The sequence below is a fragment of the Schistosoma mansoni genome (genome assembly GCF_000237925.1).
Source record: "Schistosoma mansoni, WGS project CABG00000000 data, supercontig 0111, strain Puerto Rico, whole genome shotgun sequence".
Lineage (NCBI taxonomy): Eukaryota > Metazoa > Platyhelminthes > Trematoda > Strigeidida > Schistosomatidae > Schistosoma > Schistosoma mansoni.
Genome location: NW_017386032.1, coordinates 4,930 through 30,861, shown reverse-complemented (window position 1 = coordinate 30,861; position 25,932 = coordinate 4,930). Strand labels below are relative to the sequence as shown.

The window sequence follows — 25,932 nt, the reverse complement described above, 5'->3', positions numbered from 1 at the left end:
AAATAGATGGTTCAAAAACATGGTGCGTCATCTAGATCAACTAGCAATCAGTGAGTGTATTGTAATCGACTACCGTGTTCAGGTCGGATGAAGTAGCTATACTTCTAGAGATCAAGACACTCAGACAACAGGAGTTTTCGTATATACTACGATTATAACGAACAATAAATCATTCCAACTCATTATATTCAAAAGAGACTGAGTACAAATCCAATAACATTGTCTGATGAATTTCTGAGAGTTTTGGCATTAGACCATGAACATCAAAGAAAAAAATGTTCAAAATTATCGGTAATTTCTAAATAGATTAAATCAAATGAAACTACTTACTTACTTGAGATGAAATGAAACCAGTATAATTATAAATAGCTCCTACGTGGTTATAAATAATCTGTAAATAATTTACAACATTCTAACTAATACACGTTCATGTAGTCAGCATTGATTCACATGTTATATATGAGACAAGGTAATACTACCCGGCCGACAAGCCAAAATAGGTAGAATGGATTTGAGAAATGTCACTCTTGGTGATTGAGGGTGAGTTCATTGACCACCAAACCACTGCTTCACACATAACACTCACTGTTAGAAAAAAGAATTATTTATATATCAAACTGAAGAGGTTATTTTTATTGTAAATTAATAGAGTTTAATACCCGACTATAATAAACAGTAGAAACATTTACAAGGCGATTATAATTCATGATGTATTACTAAATTACGGATTACCGTTTTGTACATTTTATTTCCTAGACAGAAAAAAAACAGATCTATTTGACAACGACAGTCATATTACTCACTACGATACTGAAAGTATGTTGATGAGTAAATGAAAAAAGGCCGATGAAAGTCTACCTATATAAACCAAATTGAAGGAATCACGAAACATAAATTTACTACCGCCCTTTGGTCGCTTTCTTTTGATGACCCTATGCTTTATCAACGAGCTGTACTAAAGTGACCTTCGGAAAATTGACACACTTACTAAGGTCAATAGAGGGCAATAAATTGGTGTGAGAAATTAGGACTAGGATCTATTGTTAGAAGTTAATGTTACAAATTTGAGTTAGGGTTTTCATCATGAACTATTAAAGTGCTAATCAGCTATTTAAATGAATGAATTTCGCGCTAAAACCCAAGAGTTCCAATCTTAGTTGCAATTGGTTCTTCCATAAATTATACTCCCACTGTGACAGTTATTAACTTGCGTTCGATGTGACATGTCAATTCACTATGCATTTCATTCAGTATAATTGGTGTGAACTTTTGTTCGCTGTATCAAGCTTGGTGAACCATATTCAGTATTTTTGTAGTAAATATGTATTTACCTCTGTATGCAATATTATTCAGCGTAAGTTAAAGAGTCGATGTATAAATAAGCTTATCTTGGTTTGATGATGATTTTTTTGGACAACTTGTATCGGGAATGTGTTTTTGAAGATTTAATAAATCGTCATTTGCACCAGTGTGTTCTTAATTTGCTTTGTGGGGATTACAGTCGTTCCCGATCGTCGTGTATAGGCAATAAGACAGCTGATATAACAGACACGACATGGAGACAACAATAAGTACTTCAATTTGTTATGACATTAATCCACTATTTTAACTCTCCAGCTTCTTTTATTAAATATCGTTTAATAGGATGATTCCAACTGAAAAAGAATATTTTGAAGTTTTACAGTTGGATTGTGATCTATCAAGTGAACCAATTTAGTGTGAAAATTAATACTAATTTAAGATAAACGAACTTAGTTCTTTATCACGAACAATTTTAAGTGAAAGAGGTAACTCACCACAAACTTATTCAATCTGGAAATAGTTAACTTTTCAATTCACAGTTATTTCCAAGTAATTCTTTAATTATTTCCGATTAGTTCTTGAAGTAATTCAAGAAAAAATCGAAAGTTCATTTCTGCATATATATATATATTAGATGGTGGTTGGAGGTGGTCAACAGGAAACCCTGGACCCGGGTTTCGTGCTACTTGGCACTCGTCAGCAAGGTGTACCTGTAATCTTGAGGGAACTGGTGCTCCCTGACGGATTTGATCCCGTGTCACTCAGCTTCACAGTCAGAGTCAACATAGTGCACGCAGTGTCGAGCCACTTAGACTAGTCGACACATTGCAACTTGATCGATAGCATTCGATCAGCACTAAGAAGGACTTGACACGCATGAAATTGATCACCACCCAGTGATCAATCAATTATGATATATATATATATATTCTTAAGATTTTCGATGAGAGTATACAAACAACCTCCAGATACCAACGAAATTGCACAAGATTTCGGGAAGTTTACTTGACGAAACATGTTAATTGATTCTAAGCGCCGAAGTCTATATATCGTAGTGCTCTATATGATACAATGTTCGCAAGCTACTATAATTTCTGTAACACGGGATAAGAGCATTTGGTTAGTAAATGATCCACACAGAGAATATTAAAAGCTATTATCATACTTTAATTGATCACCAATACATATTTAAAAACTTCATAGAACAAAGCTAGTGAATTAATACCTAGACTATGTGGATTGTCTATGAAATAACACCATTTGGGTTATGTGATCCTGGACACTGATAAGACAACAGTGTTAAATGTTTCAGTAAGTGAATATGTTGTCACGTGTTAGTGCATTTAATTGTTTAGGAGATACTAATATTATCTCTTAAAACCACTTGACAAGCAATTTTGTGTAATAGGTACGTCCCATTATATAATTTAGTATTGGTGTATGATTACTACAACTATTGCATATTTTAAGTGCTTTATTTTGTCTGTCTTTAATAATACCATGATATGACTTCATACTTGTGACTTCAAATCCGGAATACCCATTCCCCCTTTCTGTGTCTGATTAAAGTTTTACTGTATGATTGCATCACTACCAATTCGTAATGCAAAACTATATTCAGCCTCTAATTCTACGACATATTTCAAAATAACTATCTGTGACAAACGTACTCATTCATACAAAAGTAGGAAAGATAGTATTACTGAGATGTGACCAGGGAAGTGTGTCGTACATTTTAGAATGTGAAGATAAAGTAGTTGAGATAATTACTTCAGGGCAAGACAATATCGAAGACCTATAATAGATTTGCTCAATGACGGTAGACTAAATGGATGAAATATTTACTACGTGTAACTCTTTTCTATTTATATGAAAACATCGTCGAAGATATAAGCATCTTTACATTTGTTAGTACTGAGTATGTGAACTTCAGATAACTTTGTGAAGCTGGTGATACCCCAAAATGGAAGGAATAAAGAAGTTAGTAAACCAGGTTACGGACACTCATTGTCTAAGACAAGATATGGATTATGCAAGCCCAAAAACGTACTACACCCACGACGCAAAACTAGTGCAAATCCTTAACGCCTACGACACATGTTTTGAGCCTGATAGTAAGCTGTAGATATCCTGAAAGGTTGTCTTAAAAGTACTAAAACTCGTGGTTTAAAACACGTGACTTGGTTGGCAATAAGCCTAATGTCAACTGTCCTCCATCTGGTTGTAGATCGCGCAACACCATAATATGACTAGTTATCTGTTACCCTGTTTCCTAGTATCTTACTACTGATGCTTTTATTGTTTGCACTTGTACTGATATTTCCCCACGTTTGCGAAGTGTAACAATTCAAAAGGACAAGCCATTATGTATTTGCTGCTAGTAAATGATGAGTCGTATTTTTGGCCTCCGTAGAAAAATATCGAAGTCATGTTTGAACTTGGTGGTTATAAAGAAAAGAGCCCATCATAAAATTCATCATCTGGAGAGGAACTATTAAAGAAGAGTATGAAACTGTCAAAGTAGACGAAGTATCACTTAGTGAACATTAATCGATTGCATTTTGTGCAATAGACATCTCTCCTTAGACTATCATCTGAATGTGTGAATAAGTTGAAATAGCAGGGGAAACTTATCCCTAAGAATGATACAACTACCTCTTTTTTGATGTTTGGATAAAAGCAACCTGGAAAAAGCGGTCGCTGGTTTGAATTTATCTCAGGGGTTATTACTAACTATCGAGTTCGTAAATAAAGAACTCCTAATTTATTACAGTCCTCAGAAAATAATTTTACAGAACGTAGTTGAATCTGTAACATTTAGTCACGGCATACGATCACTGTAAACTAGTGAGCATAACACCATAGTACACAATCGAGAACATTGATCATCTGTATCCGCCGAATATGCCGAACAAGTATACCATAATTATAACAGTACCTCACATTTGAGACCTTGATGCTGATTAAGCAACAGATATTACATAAAAGCCAATACCAATAAACCTAACGAGATTACGCAAATGCCAAGTTAGAAGCGCTTATAAATCGCGGCATCAAGAAGTATAGACGGGTAAACTTTCTAAGCCACACCGCCACGGTTAAATGTAAGGAGTAACATATTGTCTGTAAGGGTTTGGAGTAACACATTTGCCGGATTTCAGTACTAATTAGAATGTGGAACTGACACGCTTTCTTTACTATAGTCTCAACATACGAATGGGATAAATCGGAGGACATTTACGATCAGATATTGCAGTCATCGAAATCATCTGCAACGGGCTTGGTTCTCATTAGACCAGTGGGTTTCAGTGACGTATCGCAATCTAAAAAGGAAATAGTTTGATAGCAATACAACCAAGATAACAACAAGTGTGCTAGGACAACTGTAGGTTATTTAAGACAGCTCATTACAAATCAACGGAGTCGAACTACAGGAACCCAGTAGAAATCCTCACTGTATATTAAAACAGGACAACAAAGTGGTCACAACAATTTATATTAATCACGAAAAATGATAAATGTACAGATTTGGAGCAGAGAATCCTAACTTTAAAAAAAACAGCAAATAGTATTCTTACCACAACTAACATCACATTTTACAGCTCATCGTGGTCACCAGATGGCTCGTCCGATGCTTTTGCATCGTCTGGAAGCTCTTTTCGTTCTTTTGTTTCTTCAGCCTCCTCTTTGTCATCTTTTGCACTTGACTGTTCTTTAGCAACTTCAGCATCGTATCGTTTTCGCCACAGTCGCTCGCCCTCTTCCTTAGCGAAATCCGGACTGTCAGTAATTAAAATGTTGTCAAAGATTGACCCTGAATCGACTTGCCACAGATCAAAGCCGACATAACCGATGTCATTCAGGACATACAATTCGGGATCATGTTTGTATTCTGGATTGTCAATCTGTACAGGCTTCCATTCTCCTTTGTATTTTGGATTATCGATACGTCTAGGTGTCCATTCGCCTTTATATTCCGGATTGTCTTTTTGAGGACGTTCCCACTCACCATCCATAGCATCATCCCAATCATCTGGCTTTTTGGCATCCATATCAGGTATTGTTTTGGGCTGATCCCAATTATCAGGTTTCTTGTCATCCGGATCATCGATAAATTGCTCATCAACCCAGTCATCAGGTTTCTTGTCATTTGGGTCCTAAAAAGGCTTATAAATTATATTCAGCAGTCCTACATCAATCTTTTTCGGTGGAAGCATATCCCAATCATCTTCCAACGATCCTTCTTCCACTTTCTCGTTATCAACTAAAACTTCGTATTTGTTGTTTGGATTCACGATTAATGTGTACAGATGCGTTTTTAGGTCATCTTTGCAGGGTATTTCTTTTTTAATCAGGTGATTTTTTCCCTTATAGTTAAAAATGACATGGACTTTCTTTGTGGCCATACCGCAAATATCAGGACCTGAAACAAAATTACGAAGTAAACTAGAGTTTTACCAAACATGATCTTGTAAGGTGATTCGCCGTGAAATTTTTTAGGATCAATATCTGAACCAAGAAGTTTAATATAAGCTCCTCCGCAGCTGACAGTTTTGTCAAACTTGACGGTAAATTGGAGAACCGTTGTTTTGCCACGGTTGCTGAACGGTTCAGAGATCTTGCGGGCAATACCATAAAATCTGGCATCTTGAGTTGTTTTTAAGCCCAAATCCTCAATTGGGTCAACTGGAGATTTCCCAGCTTCTACTTTGAATTCTCCTTGCTTCTCGGCATTATATGTTGATTGAACCCAATTCTCAATAGATTCTGAAATTATCAACAAAATATTAACTAACGATTTGAGTTACCATTAGGAAAAGTTTCCGAAAACCAAACTTCATGTCCCAGAGCGTATTTTGAAAGCAACAAAGTTAACAAGATAGAGAGCATCCTGACAGACAAAACCGTGTTGCGTTAGTCATATCACGACCACAACACTTATATATGTAGATCGCGGCCAATCACAGAACTCCACATAAGTGTTACCGAACAATTTTCAACCGTTTAAACAATATCTTTCAAGAAACCCACATTTTAACTGAATAACAATAGATTTTATCTGTATATGTTTCACAAATCCATAAAATCAGTAATAAGGCACACTTTTTCACGCTTCAACTGATCGCTACAGAATTTTGTCAGGAAATATCATTTATTTAGTGCGAGACATGCAAAACTAACAGAAGCCATCTTCTTTTAAATATGTTCATAATATAAGATCTTATTCCCCGTGAACCAGTTATACTTTCATTATTTTACCAAGCCCTAGGCAAACTATCCATCCAACCATTCCTACTTTAGACTGCAGATCAATGAATTTCAGGGTCAAGGGTACTGAACACGGATTATTCAATGAAAGTCTACGGACTAACCTATGCAGCAATCTCCTTAATTTACAATTTTCTGGTTTGCTCCTAATACATGCTAATGTCCTCTTAAGACCCTGTGTTTTATAGACAGTCACCAATTAAGACGATACAATTGTTTATCACGACAGAATAGATTCGGTTAGGTATCAACAGAGGAGTTTTGCTTTAAAGTAATCTCGGGGATCTCAACATTTTCCTGCCAATCGAGCAAAACTGTTATCTACATTGATCATCCATATTGATTCTCTACAAGGTAATGGTGATCCGTGAGTAAATTAGTAGCAAGATAATGGATCTCGTTTGGGATGACGTTCTAAACACTGTATCAAATCTGAAGATTTTTAGCTGCTGAATCAGCCAAAGTAAAACCACTTCCATCACCTGATCAAAGTCTGTAGTAAAACTCCAATGATTGATGATTGTATTCTGAAGACGATGGCACATCTGGCCTTCGAAATTCCTACTATGGAGGATCGAACCTTACAACACATTTTTAGGGAGGTTTAGAGGTTTCACCTTTGAACGACCGCATTCTGACAGTAGCTAACTAGTTAGTTGTAGAGTTGTTAGCACACCTAGAGTTGTCTTTAGCAATACAGACACGAAGAAGAGTTCGTATATTGCGAACAAGATACTACTATTATCATCATGATGATCACAGAGAACTTAGAGGTTGAAGACGTCATAAATTGGTCGATAGGTAGACATTGGAAACCACTCACATTTATTGGGACGGATGGTAGATACCAAATAAGAATAAATTAAACACCGAAATAAACATATAACTATCCATTATTTTGTCTGTCATGCTGGACGTGTTATATTTCATAACCTCAGGTTGACCACAGCTAAAAATCAGACTTTTTTAGTCCATTTTCGTGATCGTATACATTCTTCCCACATATCACGATAATGGTAGAACGATGTCAGTCTACTTTTCAAATCCGATGTTTCCTAAACGGTCAGACTACGGATATATTACTGATCATTAACTTATTAAATCGTATTTGATAGATAAAACTCCATCATTTTTGGGGAGAATGAATATAGCTAAATCACATGTTAGCAAGAGATCTGAAGGTGCAGTTGGTTGTGTTCAACCCTAGTAAAGTAGCAGTGTTTTTATATCTCGAATGTCATACAAATTTTCGATATATATGCTCAAGGATCTATCAAGCTAAAGTTATAATAGTTTCGCTAGCTTGAAACAAGTCATAACGTAAATGACTCGATAAACTCTGATGTAGCTTGTTAAATGTTCAGTGTTATTATGCATAAGACGCTAATTTATTAGTTTGTTTCTCATGTGTGGGTTACATAAGATTTCTACAAGCATCACAATGTAAACACACTGAAGGACTGCACAAAGAGTACTGCTCTGGTAGTGATGATATAAAGAGTGCACAAACAAATCAAGAAACGTTTGCAATGAAATGTTCATGAAGATGTACCAGCTAAGTGTTTAATATATTTAAGTAATGGAGCTGTGTTTCAAGTTTATGATTATTATAATGTGAATGGAAAGAATGTGCTCAGTATAAGCAGTGTAATTCACAACCGCGTCTGTCTGGAGTGTCATCCAGGTTAATGTAGAAGTTCCATAACTGAATGCTAAAATATGCTACTGATCACGTAGCGCGCCGCGCTTTTTAAAAAGGACGGTGATTTCGTGCTCTTAGGTTAACTTCGGTTTTGTGTTTTTGTAGTATCCAAAGCATACTTGATCAACGTTAACTTCAATTATTTCGGATAAGGTTTGGAGTTTTCTTCGAATTCGTTTGGCGATACTATTTTTCAGTTGATTATCAGACTTGTAATATGGAGAGCCAATCAGAAGTAGTTAATAGTCGACTGACGGCAATCGGAAATAACCTAAAGATCAAGTACATTTCTTTGTGGTCGATGGGTCAATTACTTAAGGATAGAGTGGTATATAAGTGAACGATTAGTTGTCTATTTTATTTGGTGTACCAATACACTTTCTCGCTCACTCCTGTGTTCTTCCTGAAGTTATCAATTCGAGGGTTAGTGCGTAGCGTTCCGTGTGTTAGCATCAGATTACCGACACCTCGTGTCGCAACAGTAGCTGTTTAAGTCCCATTGCATACAAAAGATTCCAGAAGCCTAACACCCAATGGCTTTGTATGTTTTGCCTTATGAGTAAGACTTAACTTATCCAAGAGGCAACTACCCTTCTGGTTTTGGTCAGCAAGATAGTTTACAAGGGTTGGACTGGCAACATGAGTGCTAACAGCAAAGAACGTGTCAGTGATGTGAGGGCTGTTACGGAACGAGCAGAACACCCGGCTGCGAAACACTTTACAAGGGCGATCTTTTTCGGAACATATAGAGAGTGAAATATCACTGGATTTTGGTGGTCACGATTTCAAAGTATTGCCTGAAGTCCCAGATAAAACCATTACCGTTTCAAGTTGTCATGATGTGTCTATTCTTACTGAGGAAAAATGGATGGCTGTGGAAACAAGGAAGAGGAAGGAAAAAGCCACAAACAGCTCCCGATCGGGTGATAGGTCTTTGGCAGAATTTTCGTGCCGGTAGGTACCCCACGTCCTACTGACAGAGAAGACTAGACTAGTTTTGAACAGGTCCTTATTTTTAGATCTTGAAGGGTGGTGTGGAGCACCAGATTGCTTTTTTAAACACACGACGTTTTGGACATTCAGCACAAAATAATAGGAAATATAATCCCTGCACAAAATAATGAAGCGAATGAATACTTGAGCTTTAATGTTTTGAAAGTTTTTTTAGATGCTTTTTTTCGACTCTTAACCAATCAAACCAAGGTTTTGCGGACTCACATCATGAGTCACAGAATACTCCACTTAAGTCTCAAAGTATAACTAGACTTAAATCTAGCGAGGTTAGAGAAAGTTTAATCCTATCGAATACCATCTTAAGTAATTTGCTCGAATCAAACAACTCCGAATCAAAATTAACTAGAAAAAATCCTGCGGTAGTTAACTGGCAGGAAATGACAAAACGATTAAAAGCCATGAACATGACTTTCCGACAAGTCAAATTTTCTCTTAGCTTTTTTGTCTCGAACCTCGAGGAGTTAAAAGAAAATGACCGTACTAATAGACATACACGCGATTTGGAGTTAGTGGAATCTGTCATCAGAAATGAATTGAGAGAAGAGGTTTTAGAGGTCCATATTACTGACATAATGGGACTGGATTAGTGAGTTGGAGGTGAGACCCAAGCAAAAAGAATGTTGAAGTTAATAGTCAGGAGTTACGAAGAAAGGGACTTCGTTTTATGTAACTCATACGTTACTCGTAATTGGAGTATTTTTATTCGAACAGATTGTTCACTTGAGGATCGAATCAAGTGGGAGGATGATCTTACTGAGTTAAAAATTCGAGAAGACAATGGTGAAACAATTCGCGAGACTTAGGGTTTTCGGGTAGTCAAGTGTTGGCCAATGCTTCCGAGATCTATATGGGTACGGCCAGTGATTCTCAAAACACCGTGAGTATATGCTATGCAAACGCTTGTAGTCTTGGAAATGTGATGTACGAGCCAAGTTTGGTGATAAGCGAACTAAGTTGCAGTATAATTGTTGCTAGAGAAACAGGGCTCATCGCGGATGTAGACTGTTCTTCAATCATTGCAGAACACACTTGTATTAGGAGTGATATTCTTATGATCACAAAGAAGGAAACATAGCATTCTATGCTAGAGATCTCTCTCGCGTACAGTTGAACACATCGGAGGCGCACGATAGTGATTCATCTGAACTAGCTTATTGCACAAATAAATCTAGTCATGGGTTGCTGATTATATAAAGAATAAACTGTAGTCCACGTCGTCTTGCCCAAGACTTTTTTTTTAAGTTTTATATATATATTCTTAGAGTATGGTTGATTTTTGCCTCATCGTCGGAGATTTCAACGCACTGCATATGAACTGGATAGCGCTTGCAACTTCAAGTGGATGGTTTGACAGAAGCCTTCTGTCAACCATAATTCAGTGAGTACTTTGTTTGATTGATATTTAGTTACGGTGGCTGCCATACTGATTCTCTTCCCTTTTTGATTGCGCTTTTCGCATTAACTGTAATCGTGTATTTCGGATTGTGAATTGAATTATTCTCTGAGGATTGGAAACACCATGTGTTATAGCGAAATCAAATATGACCTTTCGAATAACCTGTGCGTAATCTATCCGGAAAGGATAGAATAATACTTATTCGTCGCATTTGGCAGTTCTCTTATGTCTTTTATCGACTGACTTGTTTCAATGTAACTTGAGTTTAACCACTGATTGAACGACTATTGGTTCAATAACTGTATGGCAATATTCGACCTAAATAATTATTGATTATTCCAAACGTATTTATTTTGAAAGCTACATGCTCCTCCTCGTCTCACTATCTGACAGGCAAATATTCTGACAACCAGACATTATGCTATCTCAAAAGATTGGTTGGTCAATGAAGACGAGTTGATTTATGATGAAAGAGATAACTTAAGTGCCATATTAGAGTGATCACCAAATTGCCCTCCACGAATCGATAGAGGACTTCGAAGGTAGATGAGGAATGAAGAACATTTCTGGGACTTGCCCTTATCAACAGGCCTTGAAAAATCTGGAATATTTGTAAAAAGACCACAGCTAGAAGCCACACCACTTACGAGAAACGGCTGGCATATGGTAGCTGTACCTTCTCAAAATGGTTGTTTTCGTGAAACTAAACAAGGAACAAAATGCAGTGATGGTTTGTTTGAATACTTGGGTCACCCGCTTTTCAACTAAATACCTCAACAAATTTTCTGTCTTTTTCGTTCGTTTTACCACCTCAACCTACTCAGGCGCGTTTATGAAAATTTTACGATCTTTTGCCACACAAGTTACAAAGAGTACAATCAAAGACATCGTGGTGGCTGGCAGTGTGCTTTGGAGAGAATGATCATTAATTATACGTCAATTCCTGAAATGCTGAGTTTCAATTGTTGATCACTAGTTAACAAGGTGGAGTATCTTCAATTCTAAATGAGTCAAAAATGCATCGTAATAAACCTCTGCGGTACGTTTGAATTTTGTGTTACGATTACACGGTATCTTTTATAAAGTGTTAATATAGCGTTGAATCCTAGTTTATAAATCAATAATAACATTAGAATTAACCTTTCAAGTAAAATGGGTCGAGTAACAGAAAACGAGCCCTGAAAAGCCCTGATTCTTCAGATAATAACAATTCTGTCATTACCTATATCCATACTCTGCAACCCCTTTAAATCAGATACTGTTGGGAGTGGACGTATACCACACCTGCTGCCGGATGACTCAATCTCTGATTTAGTAGTGAGTTCTACCTCAAGACCAAAAAGTGTCGATAGTAATTAGAGTGAACTAGATACAATCTATAAGAAATTAAGCGATATGCGTTATAAAGTGGAGTCAATCGCGGGACCTTTATTAAAGCATGATGTTCTTAAGCAAGGACTAAAGACACTATCACCTCTTAAACTGCTGTTGTCAAAGGACGTAGTTTATTTGGAACTTGAAGACAGTGTCAAAGTAGAATCTGCTATCGATTTTATCGCTGGTGAAGTTACTAAGCGAATAATCTTCAAAAGCAAGGTGATTACCTATAAAATACCTGACAACATCGCCATTCAATCTGTAAGAAATTTGATATTAAAGGCAGCTAACCTCCGAGACAGTCCATGCCAATGTATTAGACTTAATAAAAAGCATCAGTAATACTCGTTCCCTATCTTGTTTAGATTCCATTCCCGTTTACTAGCTGAACAGTTGGAAGAATGCGAACGGCTAGTCTGCGCGCTCATGAAGTTTAGAAACGCTCGTATAGTCCCAGATAAAACCACCAATCAAAGACTTAAGCAAAAGCGTACCTTAAACGAAAATAGCATTGTTGAGATCACAACAAATTCCTTTGCCTCAGCAGCTGAACGCGCCGGTACAGCTAACCTATTTCATGTTGGCCAGTACACCAATTTATCAATGAAGAGTGCTAGTCTGCCTCTTGTGCCTGTAGTCACCTCAGATAACCAATGTATATCCAATGGAAGTACTAGTCCGATGTTTTCCAGTGTAACATTCAAAACCCATAACTAAATGCCTAGTTCTAATGTGAAGGGTCTTATAACACTGTTAAGACTGAAACGTCTATACCAGGTGAGAAAGTATATACAAAACCTAGTTCTAGACCAAATACCAAAAATATTACGGTGGCTCTATCAAGCAAAAATATACCTCCCGACACCATGTTTAACTCTACTCATCATAGAGAAGGTTATAGGGGTACACTGTTCACTACAACCATTATGTAAGCAGGCCTAATATTAGACAAACCGCAGTGAACCAATATGCCCCATGGTTACCCTCAAACGTTTTAAATATTAAACCTGTAAGATATAACTTTTCTCATCACTTTCCCAATGGGCAGGATGCACTACTAGGTTGCGCAACTAGCAGGTGCCTGTCTTAGCTTTCCACCAAATCAAGTTCAACAAATTAATCCACTTTATCAAAATAATGATTTTTTAGCCTTTCGAAAATCCCTGGTCCCACTAGCACTACAGTTTGTTCAAGCCATATCACATACGATCAGTCAAATATACTCAACCATAGTCAAGGCAAATCTAGAACACACACCATCGACGGGGAAGGTCCCGGTTTTTTCACAATCCATATTTTCTTTTTTAACTTATTACTTATCAATGCACGTTCACTTCTGAACAAAATTTCAGCCTTGAGAACCTTAGCTTTTTTGATCAAACCCTCTTTCGTACCTACCACTGAAACATGGTGTTCTCAAGCAGTATCTGATTCACAATTAAATATTCAGAACTATTGACCCTCTCTCTGTGGCAGCGAAACTAAGGTGGTTGTCTTATATAGGCTTTGAATAATCTAACAACTAATAAAGTTGAAGATCATGCCCTGAATAGTTTACCAGGATCGGTTTGGATACCAGTCAACACCCCGAATCACAGTCTACTCCTAGGATGTACATGCAGAGCTACTGATGGTTCGGATAATGTGAACGATCTTATTACCAGTGCATTTAGACATGCGTCCGCTCTAAAATTCATTGCTAAGGTTATCACTGGCGATTTCAATTATCCTGGGATTAACTGTACTACCGGTATTTGTCACTCAGGTAATGATGACTTTTCGGCAATCCTTAACCTGCACTGCTGGTCACAGTGTGTTCGTACCCCGACAAGGAATGAAAATATAATTGATCCAATATTTAGTAGAGATGTCAACCCACTATCTGTAAATGTATACAATGAATTTGAAAGCAGTGACCACAAGATAGTAGCTTGTGTTCTCCCTATCCATCACTCTTATAACCGATCAATTAAAAAACCTGTCAATATGGACACTATAGGCATGCTGACTGAAACCTCTTGCGCTCACTGATCAAACTCTCAGACTGGGATGAATTTTTATCATGTGATAGTCTCGTGGATGCCATCAACAAATTCTATTTGACCGTTCGCTCTTGTCTAGATTCCTGTGAACCAATTAAAACGTACAGGTTTAGCAAACCTTAGGAGTTGTATATACCAGCTAAATATTGTGATAAACCAAGTCACCTACAGAAAAGTTATTTGAAGTCAAACGACTTCACAGCAGTTACACAAATAATTGTGACTTTTCGCCAAATGAAAGGGAAACATAATTTGAAAGCCATTGATGAGAGGCTATTAGCATTTGCTACTAGCTCAAAAGTATAGAGCTTAATCCTTTTTTCCAATAAACGCGCTAAAGCAACTGATAATGTTGATATACCATGCATCCTGCATAATGGCACTTTTGTATACAACTCTGAAACTATAGTAGATCTATTTAGTAGCAAAGGATTCATAAACGGTGCCGTTTTAAGAGTTACGTGCGTGACTAGTAACTCGACAAAATCCGTCTCCTTCATATGCTTGAAAATTAGTAAGACTATAAACCCCCCTAAGGTTTCGAGAGGTCATGGAGCAGATGGGATTCCATCCTTTCTCTGCAAGTATGGTGGTCCAGATATTCCGCTTCTTCTAAAAAAGCTGTTTACTCTCTCCACTGAATCAGGTTCTTACCCTTACTGTTGTAAAACCGCTAATGTTATACCACGTTAGAAATCTGGAGATTAGACTGACATGAACAATTATCGGCCGATAACTATTACTCCAGTTTCCTCTAGGATTATGGAAACAGTTATTAGTGACGAACTATCTATCTATTTATTCATTGGAAAATTTATCAACGATACTCAGCATGGGGTTTTGAAAAATTGATCTTGTATGACATGTCATTTCGACCTCTTTAATTTAGTCTATTCTCTACGTAGCCAAGGATATCTAGTATTAGTTCCATACCTAGACAATTTTAAGGCCTTCGAAATGGTTAACTACCAAGTGGTGTAACACGAGGTAGTGTCTTAGGCTCTTTGCTCTTTTTGGTGTTTATCAATGATATTTGTGAGTGTTTTTGTGCAGGTAAGCCCCTTCTGCATGCAGATGATCCCAAAGTAGTCTATTCATTTTCTACACATGAGCTGAACAATATTCAAAATTGCATCAGCACGGGGCTTGGCAAGGTAGCACAGTGGTGCTCAAAATAGTACCTGGAGCTTAATGCAGCTAAATGTGGATGGATATGCTTCGGTGATACATTATTCAACTTAGATCTAACCACAAATGGTGAAGTGTTACCTAGGGTACATACAGTAGTAGACTTAGGACTTAGGTACTCCTACAACTTATCGTTTACATAACAGATATTGAAACAGACTTTCAAGTCTCAATGTCTTATAGGTTACATGACTTGCAACCTTTTTAACAATGAATCACGTATTTTACTGTACAAAGTTAGTGTTCGACCACTCCTAGAATGCTGCGTGTCCACTCTAAGTAGTGCGCTCATAAAGGCTAGAATAAGTACATAGACGATTTACAATTCGTATTCTTGGAACCGATTGTACCCTGACTTATAATCCTCGATGTGATAAACTTAGGCTCGACCATTCACGGAAGAGCAGAGTCAAAATAAACCTTATATTCTTCTTCAAAATACTTAAGAAAATACCTCAACATCCATCCAAGCAATTCAGTATGCAGAAACTTATCATTACGACATACGTAATTGCTTGTCACTAGCGAAACAAACACATTCTAAATCATCTCTCTAAATGAGCACCTTACATTATTATCACATTTCCTCTGGAATAATCTATCACAATCTATCCGTATGATGAAATCTCCTCCATTCTTTGTTCGCGACATTGATGCATACTGCTCCTTTGAAAATGTATTAAGTGTTCTAGCACTGCAAGTGTATCTTGCTACAAAAGTGAGATTACAGGAACTTTAGATATTTAGCCATTCTTATTGGTAAATTCCCCAAGTAAAACCACTTACCTGCTGTCAATTTACGTTAACATTGTCCCTGGCAACCTTAACTTATTTGAATAATATCTAACATGAACACTGGTAGACCTGACCGACATATTTCGGTAATCATCGTTTTGTTGTCCCGTGCTTTCTGTTTTCATTTTACTTTCTCTAGTTGTAGATAATTACCAGCCATTACTTCTGGCACAGGAAATAACCTTGAATAACACCGTCCATAAATCGGCAGGTTATCCACTTAAGGAAAAAAATTAAAGAGACTGAAAGGAAGATGAGAAGGGAAACAGGACTATAAATGTAAACAAATCCCTGAAATGAATGGTTCTCAGTGTCATCAAAATTGATGTGGACCTCAATAGTCTTACTGGACGCACCTAGCTGAAGCTGTTCGGTCATGCAACCATATCAAATCATGAGTGGGGACGCCGTGCTACGCATTTTTAGCAACTGTTAGTCAGCTTTGACCAAACTCATCTCAATGTATCTGAAGGTTTCTAGATTTATCTTTGAACTCCTTCATTTCTGAATTTTGATTTGACCACATTTGTACACTTCGATCATAAAGATGTTACGTATCAAGGATTTGTCAAACTCCGAATATCTGTGGCATCTTCAATCGTGAGTTTGACGAAGTGGATTGTGAGCCTGTTCCTTGTTGGAAATCGTATATCATTTATTAACTTTTATAATTACAAAGTGATATTCTTTTCATATTTTCAGATATTTTTTCTCGACCATTTATATATCTGTGTTCATCAGGAAAGAACAAACACCGTGGCTCTGTTAGATTGAGACACTTTCACCTTACACATTTCAACACATGCCATTTAGACACATACAGCATGGAATCCTGATTTTGTCATGCAGAAGCTGACTTCCACGAGCACAGTGTGACAGACCCACGTGCACAATTCGTTGTAAAACTAAAGGCATTACCACGTGATTTTAACAGATAAATCACACTCAGTATGTTTGCAAGTGATGTTTCGAGACGATAAAACAAGCTATTCTTAAACTCAGAGATATAACCATCATAGGGAAGCGTTTGAATTTACACTCTTCTTCCAGAGTCCTACTATTCAGTTTCACTTGGCTGGTGCAACCTATATAATACTTCAGGTGTTGTGGTCCCTTTTGCAGAAGTTAATTTTGCATCTTCGAACCTCTTCACTTCTAACTTTTGATTTGACTGGGTTGTCACGTTTCGATTATAAAAGGTGTTTCTGGTTAACGTTTTTTCGAACTCCGAATACTTGTTGCATCTTCAGCGGTGAGCCCGACGTGATCTAACACACTAGTTTGTAAACAATGAGCCTGTTCTTTCTTGGGACGTTATATATCAATTTCTATTCGGATTTTTACCTAATGTGATAGGTTTCCTAGTATTTTCGGATATCTTTCTCTCGTTCATTGGTAATATTTTGCATTTATCATGACCAAACAGACTTTGAAATTAATTAGAATCAAGACTCTTACGCCAACCTCATTTCGGCTAATGCCATTTTGGCCTGACAATATCGATAACAATAAAACATGAGAAGATCAAGAGAGATTAGAAGAACGCTATGGCAAGATAACTAACCACCGAAACTGAATTTATCAAAACACCTCCGATATTAGAAGCCTTTCGGGAAACTTCTACCTAGGCACGCCTTAACGGCAATCTTAGTCAGAAGGCACTGCAGTCTGTTATACATAACTGATGTGATGATGGAAGCTCGCTTCCTCGTCGACACTGGCGCAAAATGTAGCACCCTTCTAGCAAAATCTAACGACTAACTGCGCGGACCGGCATTCAACTTACTGGCTGTAAATGGATACCCCATCGCCACATATAGTAAGCGGTATGTTTGTCTTAACGTTGGTTTACGCAAAGTCACTGAATCTTCGTTATTTATAATGTTTCTTTGTCAATCATTGGTATAGACCTGCGACAAAACCATAATCTACTCATCGGCACGCTCAAACGTAGGTCAGTAAATGGAAATAATAAGTTGTCTGTTTGCAGAACTTCATTTTTGTGGTTGTACATTATTCTAAGTCACTGCTAAGTTCATAATCGACCCACATTAACAGTGGATACTCGACACGAACCCCGAACTTTACCAAGCACGACTAAAATTTTCATGTGTAACTGGTAATGCTACACATCGCATAACGACCACATGACCACCTATATTTTCGAAAGCGAGCCGACTAGCCTCCAAAAAGCTAAGGTTGGTCAAAATCGAATTCGAGCATATGGTGGACTTAGGAATCATACGGCTACCAAATAGCTCACAGACATCTCCCGTGCAGATGATTCCCAGAAAGGACAGCAATGGTTGGCGTCCAACTGGCAATTATCGGTGACTGAATACAGGAACCACTGATAATCACACGCTGCACCACATTCATGATTTCATGGCTACCTTAAAAGTTACAGCTGTTCATTCGGAAATCGAGGTGGTTAGAGCATAAAATCATACTTCAATGGCTGGTCACAACACCCCCAAAACAGCTACCATACCCCCTTTAGGACTAGGAAATGCAGCACAAATTTTCCAGAGATTCTTCGACGAAGTCTTCCGAGGTCTCAACCACGCACACCTGTATGTAGATGGCTGCCCCATCCAGATATTCGTGCAACCATTAACCTCATACTTACTTACGTCTGTTATTCCTCATGGAGGAGCATAGACCACCCACCAGCACTCTCCATTCAATCCTGTCCTGCGCAATCATTTTAAGACGCCTCCAGTTGCTATTCATCCTTTTCATGTCTGCTTCCGATTCCCGAATAAGTGTGCTTCTCAGTCTTCCTTCTTTCGGTTTCCCTTCAGGATTCCAAGCTAGGAGTTGCTTCGTGATGCAGTTCGATGATTTCCTTAACGTTACGTCCATGATCTCCCTACTCACTTTCGTGCCTGGGATAACTTGTCTAACGTAGATTAAGACCTTGACGCGATAGGCTGACTGGCTTAGCGTTGAGGCTAGTATGTATGAGTTCAAAGTGGAGTAGAGAGACGAAAACTATTCTATCATCTGATTGACTGGCAGGCACGAGAGAGAGAGAAGACAACTGGAACACTAATCGCTTTAATCCCAAGTCCGATCTGGTACGCGAATTCAGATTAGTGTAAAAAGATACATGAATAAATAGATGACTAACCCGACCACAACGTACAATAAATAGGAAAACACAACTATGTCCAAAACTAGGGGATTAGAGTAGAAAACAGAGTACAAAAGGTTACGTCTAAATTACAATAGCTTTGGAACAGAAAAGGCTGTGGCAGTGAATCATACATCAAACGAAAGCTTATGATCTGTAGAATAGACTAGAAGCAAAAGTAAATGTCAATGTTATATAGGTTTGAATTAAATGAAATAACGTCCCCAAAAATAGCTTCAGTTGTTTGTCAAGGCTTCTTGTTTCTCTGTTCACATCACTTACTTTATGACCTAGCCACTTCCAACGTCTTCTCCTGATTTCCTCTTCAGTTGAAAGTGGGTTTATCCTCTACCACAAAAGGATGTTGCTGATAGTATGTAACAGCTTGGGTTAATTAGTTAAGAATTGACCCCAAACAACAAAGTATATGTCAAAACAATTGGGCTGGGATATTCATTCACTTCCTTATTTCGTATAAGCATTATATTTTTTTGCTGTCTTATGTTGAATGTTGAAAACCTTCGTTTACTTGAACAGGCGATCCCCCACCTCACCGTGACTATCTCGAGATCTAAATGAAGAGCTGTTTACTACCCGTGTGGTTTCTTTCAGTAGAATGAAGGTTACCTACAGGCACGAAAAGTATCCGGCCAACGAATAATGAGTATCTTGCGTAGACAACTGTTTATAAATACTTGTGCATTTTTGATGATGATTACAGTAGTTCGCCAAGTTTCAGCTCCATACAGTAGAACCATCTTGACGTTCGTGTTGAAGATTCTCACTTTGAAATTATTTGAGAGTTGTTTTAAGTTCCATATGTTCTTTGACTATGGGAATGAGGTATTTGCTATACCATTTCTCGCCATTTTGTCTGAACCACATCCGCCAGGTTCATCGATGATACGTCCCAGGTACGTGAAAGATTCCTGGTTTGAAGAAAGACGTGAGGGAGTGGGCACGCTCCTGTGTAAGCTGCTAGAAATCTAAGGTGATTAGACACAACAAATGTCCCTAAGGCTAGTTCAAAACTCCTGATGCTCGTTTCGACTAAATACAATAAATATACCTTGGGCTGTTTTGCAACTGCCGATGCTCGTTTCGACCATGTTCATCTGGATTTGGTAGGACCTTTACCAGATTCAAATGGATACTCATATCTCTTAACCTGCGTAGACCATTGCACTCGATGGCCAGAAGCAGTACCCATCAAAGACACTACAGCTGAAACAGTGACCCGCGCCTTCGTCGGACGACGAGCAGTAAACTTCGGCTGCCCTTCAACCACCACTACAGACCGCGGACGCCAGTTAGAATCTGGACTTTTCCGTTGTCTGGTCGCACTACCAGGGATCACTCGCTTTCGAACGACCACCTACCGCCCACAAGAAAACGGGTTGGTAGGATGCTTTCACTGACAACTAAAAGCTTCGTTATCAGCTGCAAACGTTTCACAGTGAACCGATGCTCATCCACTTGTCTTACTAGGTATTCGCAATGCAGTGAAAGCTGACCTTGGATACACTGCAGCTCAACTCGTTTATGGAACAATACCTCGATTTCCATGAGAATTCATGGATCCTTCATCTTCCTCAAGGAATATGGATCTAAACTCCTACACGAGCTGGCTTACACACGCTATTGCATATTTATGAAACGCATGTAAATAGGTTTGTTTGCCTCTTTCTTGCCCGTCTTGTGTCTTTACGCACGTACGAGTGTTATTCAACATGAACTCATATATCCTTTTTTTCTTTTCTAGGTTTTTCCGTCCAAGGAATCCAATACTTTTGATGTAATTAATTCTCTATCCTGAATTTCTACCGCTTAAATTGATTACAGAGTTTGTTTCTTGACGTTAAATAATACGAGTCACTCAAAAATTCTTTGTACATTGTACAGAAGAATGTTGTCTGGCTCAATAGAATAAATGTTGATTCTTTAGTTTTGTGTTTGAACCGAATATTGGTATTTCGGTTGTTACAGCCTGTAATGCTATGTAGTAGGTTGTCTTATTATCAAAGGAGAAACCATAGAATATTTAAAAATGAGTCTAAGAATTGGCAACCATATGAGGACAACCCCAAGATGATTGAATGCTTGCCTTATCTCAAATCATAAAGACTCTGAGACAAACTGGAACAAATTTGCTAACTATCTTCGTCCTCCCACTGGACAATAAGTTGAAAGCTACAGGCAGAATAGGAGTTAAAGACTTGTTTATTAATAATTGGTCAGTTCATCTAGCAGTAAATAAGAGATTGAGAGCTCTACGGTCAAAATAGGTGGTTCAATAAATGATAGAACAAAAGCGATATATCACACTACTGATTTCCTTCATTACGGCTTGACCATACTGAAGCTAATTTAACCCAACTAAGTGATCCGTTTTTTCCGAAATAAAAATACCAAGTACCACTCTGTTGCCAATTTATGAACATATAAAATAACTGAAGCTGAACAATGGCATTTGGACCCAGTATAACCAAAAGCATCCACTCTTCTTTTCAAATCCAACTCTCTTTGAATGTTTTCAGTATTTTTTGATAGCTTACGACGTGAGAGATTAGGAGTTAATCAAAAGTTTGTGTCATCATTTTCAGTTCTATGGCGTCAATCTAAACGAAATGCATTCCCGATGATATCCTCGTATAAAGAGCAAGCGCCCTTAATAAATGATGACTAAGTATGCAACTTCTTCGGTTTGATCATCATCATGACGAAAGCCTAGATTCTTCAGAAGTCACGAGGCCGGTTTCCCCTTCTAACAAACAGCGCAACAATTTTTATAAGTACATGGAATGTCCGGACAATGTGGGAGACCGAGAAGACCAGTCAAATAGCAACAGAAAGGAGGAGATACAAATTAGCAGTATTTGGTATCAGTGACACCCATTAAACGCAAGTTGGACATCAACGACTATATTTAGGGCAGCTTCTATTATACTCTGGCGATGAAAAAAATGCCCCACATACACAAGGAGTTGCATCGATGCTGTTCAAACATGCACAGAATTCACTCATAGTATGTGAATCTCATGGACCAACTATCATCAAAGCCTTCTTCGAAACAAAGAAAGAGGGCATTAAAATTAACGTCATCCAATGCTATGCGCCGACCAACGACTACAATGAAAATGTTAAAGATCAATTCTACGATAGGTTGCAGTTAATCGTCGAGAACTGTCCAACAAAGGACCTGAACATTCTGATGGCAGATTTAAGTGCCAAGGTTGGAATGGACAATACCCGATATGAAGACATTATGGGACGACACGGACTGAGAGAAAGGAACGAAAATGGTGAGAGATTTGCAAACCTATGCACCTTCATTGAAGTGGTCATAGGTGGCACTATATTCCCACAGAAATGCATAACCAAAGTCATATGGACTTCACCGGGTCACACTACGCATAACTAAATCGACTATATCTGCATCAACAAAAAGTTCATTAGGACGATGGAGGACGTGAGAAGCAGGAGAGGAGCTGATATAGCATCACATCATCACTTGCTGTTTGCCAAAATGAAATTTAAACTCAAGAAGCACTGGATAACCGGGCGGATATTACATAAGTTTAATATGGCTTTTCTTCGGGATACTGACAAACAGAAAGCTCCATCATAAGAAGGAATCACTGTTGGTATACTGGATAAGATTGACGAAATGAGGAACAAGAAGGCAGCAATCAATATCAGCCGAACAACAACAGAGAAAACCAAGGCATAAGCTGAATACACAGAAGTAAACAAGCAAATGAAGAGGAGCATCAGAGCCGACAACCGTAAATATGTTGAAGATCTAACAGTGACGGTGAAAAAGGCTGCAACAAAAGGAAACATGAGACTACTGTATGACACAACAAAGAAGCTCGCTGGAAATTACCGTAAACCAGAACGACCGGTGAAAAGCAAGTAAGGCAAAGTAATCACCAACATTGAAGAACAGAGAAACAGGTAGGTAGGGCGCTTTAAGGAACCCTTAAATCGACCACCCCCACTGAACCCACCCAACACCGAAGCAGCACCCACGGACCTCCAAATCAATGTTGGCCCACCAACAATTTAAGAGATTAGCATAGCCATCAGACAAATCAAGGGTGGCAAAGCAGCAGGACCAGACAACATTCCAGCAGAGGCACTGAAAGCAGATATAGCAGTAACTGCAAAGATACTCCACGTTCTCGTTTCAGCAAGATTTGGGATGAAAAACAAGTACCAACAAACTAGAAATAAGGACTTCTGGTCAAGATACCAAATAAAGGCGATCTCAGCAAGTATGATAACAACAGGGGCATTACTGTTCTCTGAATACCAGTAAAAGTCTTCAACATGGTATTGTTAAACAGGATGAAGGACTCCGTAGACGCCCAACTTCGAGATCAACGGGCTGGATTCCGTAAGGATCGATCGTGTACAGACCAAATCGCAACTCTACGGATCATTGTGGAACAATCAATTCGATGGAATTCATCACTCTACATCAACTTCATTGACTACGAGAAAGCATTTGTAAAGTGCAGAAGATGACCATTGTAGCAGCAGTAGGTTTCAGTATACACAAAGGGAAAAGCAAGATTCTCCAATACAATACAGCATGCACCAATGAAATTACACTTGACGGAGAAGCTTTTGAGGATGTGAAAGCCTTAACATATCTGGGCAGCATCATTGATGAACACGGTGGATCACATGCAGATGTGAAGGTGCGGATCGGCAAAGCAAGAGCAGCATATTTACAACTGAAGAACATCTGCAACTCAAAACAACTGTCAACCAACGCCAAGATCAGAATTTTCAATACAAATGTCAAGACAGTTCTACTGTGTGGCGCAGAGATGTGGAGAACTACGAAAGCCATCATCCAGAAGAAACAGGTGTTCATTAACAGTTGCCTGCGCAAAATACTTCGGATCCGTTGGCCAGACACTATCAGCAACATTCTACTGTGGGAGAGAACAAACCTGATTCCGGCGGAGAAAGAAATCAGGAAGAAGCGCTGGAAGTGGATATAACACACATTGAGGAAAGTACCCGACTGTGTCACAAGATAAGCCCTCACTTGGAATCTTGAAGGCCAAAGGAGAAGAGGAAGACCAAAGGTCACATTACGCCGAGTGATGGAGACAGACATGAGAAGAATGAACAAACGTTGGATAGAACTAGAAAGGAAAGCCCAGGACAGAGTGGATAGGAGAATACTGGTCGGCGGCCTATGCTCCATTGGGAATAACGGGCGTAAGTAAGTTGCTGTCACCAACATCCCAAACTGAAAATATTCTCCATCCCCTTTCTTCCTGAGTTTCCAAGATCCTTATATGCTTATTTAAAATCGCCTTGACTTTAAATAGTGGTACCACGACTATTTGTGGATAGGTTGGCCACTCTTACGAACATGAGGTTACATACGAAAAAAAACTAATTGATCGAACGGACACTACTGGACTCGAGTGACATAATTATACTTCAAATAACTATTTGTATGCACTTATGATTTATTTCGACACTCTACAGAGAGATGAAGACGACCAGACGTTGCTAAATGTAGCTACTAGAAGTCGTTCCATTGGGTTTAAACCAATGGCTGATCAAACATTGTAGTCTTCGCTTCCCATTGAGAAGAGTACGTCGTAGTTATGAAAAAATCCGAATAAACAAATATGTAGGTATTCGACATTGATACTTGTAATGGCCTTTTTGACAGTTATGCCACGCTGAAGGCGGTCGGCAAACATCAACACCGCCTCATGTTTAATCTACGGTTGCGTTCGTTTACTAGCCTAGCCGACCAGCTTAGGAGTCACACTTAACGATATGCTTAGGCATAAACTTAATTTGTCTTCGCCCTTGCACATAGACTTTATAATTATCCTGAACAGAAGTTCGATGGATCGAGGCCTATCAAAATCCTCTTCTATGTTTTGAGATGCCAAAAAATAGTAGTATACTGGTTTCATTCCCAACTTTCCGCAAATATTCTAACACATGTAATTGATGAAGGTCTTTTATGGTCATTGAACAATCATTAAGCCTTAAACAAATTTTCACCAAGCCTATCATTGAATACCAATCCTTGGACGTTAAGTGAGTTGCAACCATCGTCAAGGTCGTGAATGACTAACGTGGATGAATAATTTGGTGACGTCATTCTTGCATATTGAAAGGTTTAGCCACTTTCTATGTAAATCAGCTCCTGTTACTGCGTCTAATTTAGTTAGTCATCTCACTTGTAAGATTATGTGTGTCCAACGAAAGCCCTAAAGATAGCACGATAGTCTAGCCTTTATTTAGGGTATGAATCAGACAAAAAAATAGGCAAGTTAGGCAGCCACATAATTCCAGTCAGTTACAGTAAAGTGAGGCTGTTAACTCACGTGATCGTGAGTCATGATATAGACTCGGTCTGTATTACAGCTTCAATCACCCAGGTCAATAGCCACTCAGACGGTTGCTAGTTTCATATTTGCCACAGCTCTTCATACTGATATTTCCTTCATTTCGCCCACACATACGTTAATCCATTAATAAGTGCTAATATGTATATATATATATATCTTAGGTCGGCGCTTCTTTTGAAGGTTGTAGCTTTTTTTCACGTGGTTATACTTTTTATTATTATTAGTGTTTCCTTCTAATTTAACAACATTTATTAGTGAAAAATACTTCATTTCTGATAGGGCTCTATTAATTTGACACCCCATCCTGTGATTCA

General features: G+C 38.3%; 1 protein-coding gene across 1 annotated transcript; it reads right to left on the bottom strand.

Moving 5' to 3' along the window:
• Positions 1-4,776: 4,776 nt before the first annotated feature.
• Smp_030370 (calreticulin autoantigen homolog precursor,putative) lies at positions 4,777-6,218 on the bottom strand. The gene is made up of 4 exons (XM_018792779.1): positions 6,111-6,218; positions 5,761-6,069; positions 5,496-5,725; positions 4,777-5,459 (listed from the first exon to the last, which is right to left on the bottom strand). The coding sequence occupies exons 1-4, from the start codon at positions 6,190-6,192 to the stop codon at positions 4,899-4,901; spliced, it is 1,182 nt and encodes a 393-aa protein (XP_018644189.1). The 5' UTR covers positions 6,193-6,218; the 3' UTR covers positions 4,777-4,898.
• Between the last annotated feature and the right edge of the window lie 19,714 nt (positions 6,219-25,932).

Bases quoted from the DNA above. Each gene is read 5' to 3' on its own strand.
- Smp_030370 (XM_018792779.1), bottom strand. From the start codon at position 6,192: ATGCTCTCTATCTTGTTAACTTTGTTGCTTTCAAAATACGCTCTGGGA. The intron at 6,070-6,110 runs GTAACTCAAATC...TGATAATTTCAG, and splicing joins TTCGGAAACTTTTCCTAATG to AATCTATTGAGAATTGGGTT. The intron at 5,460-5,495 runs GTAGGACTGCTG...AAGCCTTTTTAG, and splicing joins TTCCACCGAAAAAGATTGAT to GACCCAAATGACAAGAAACC.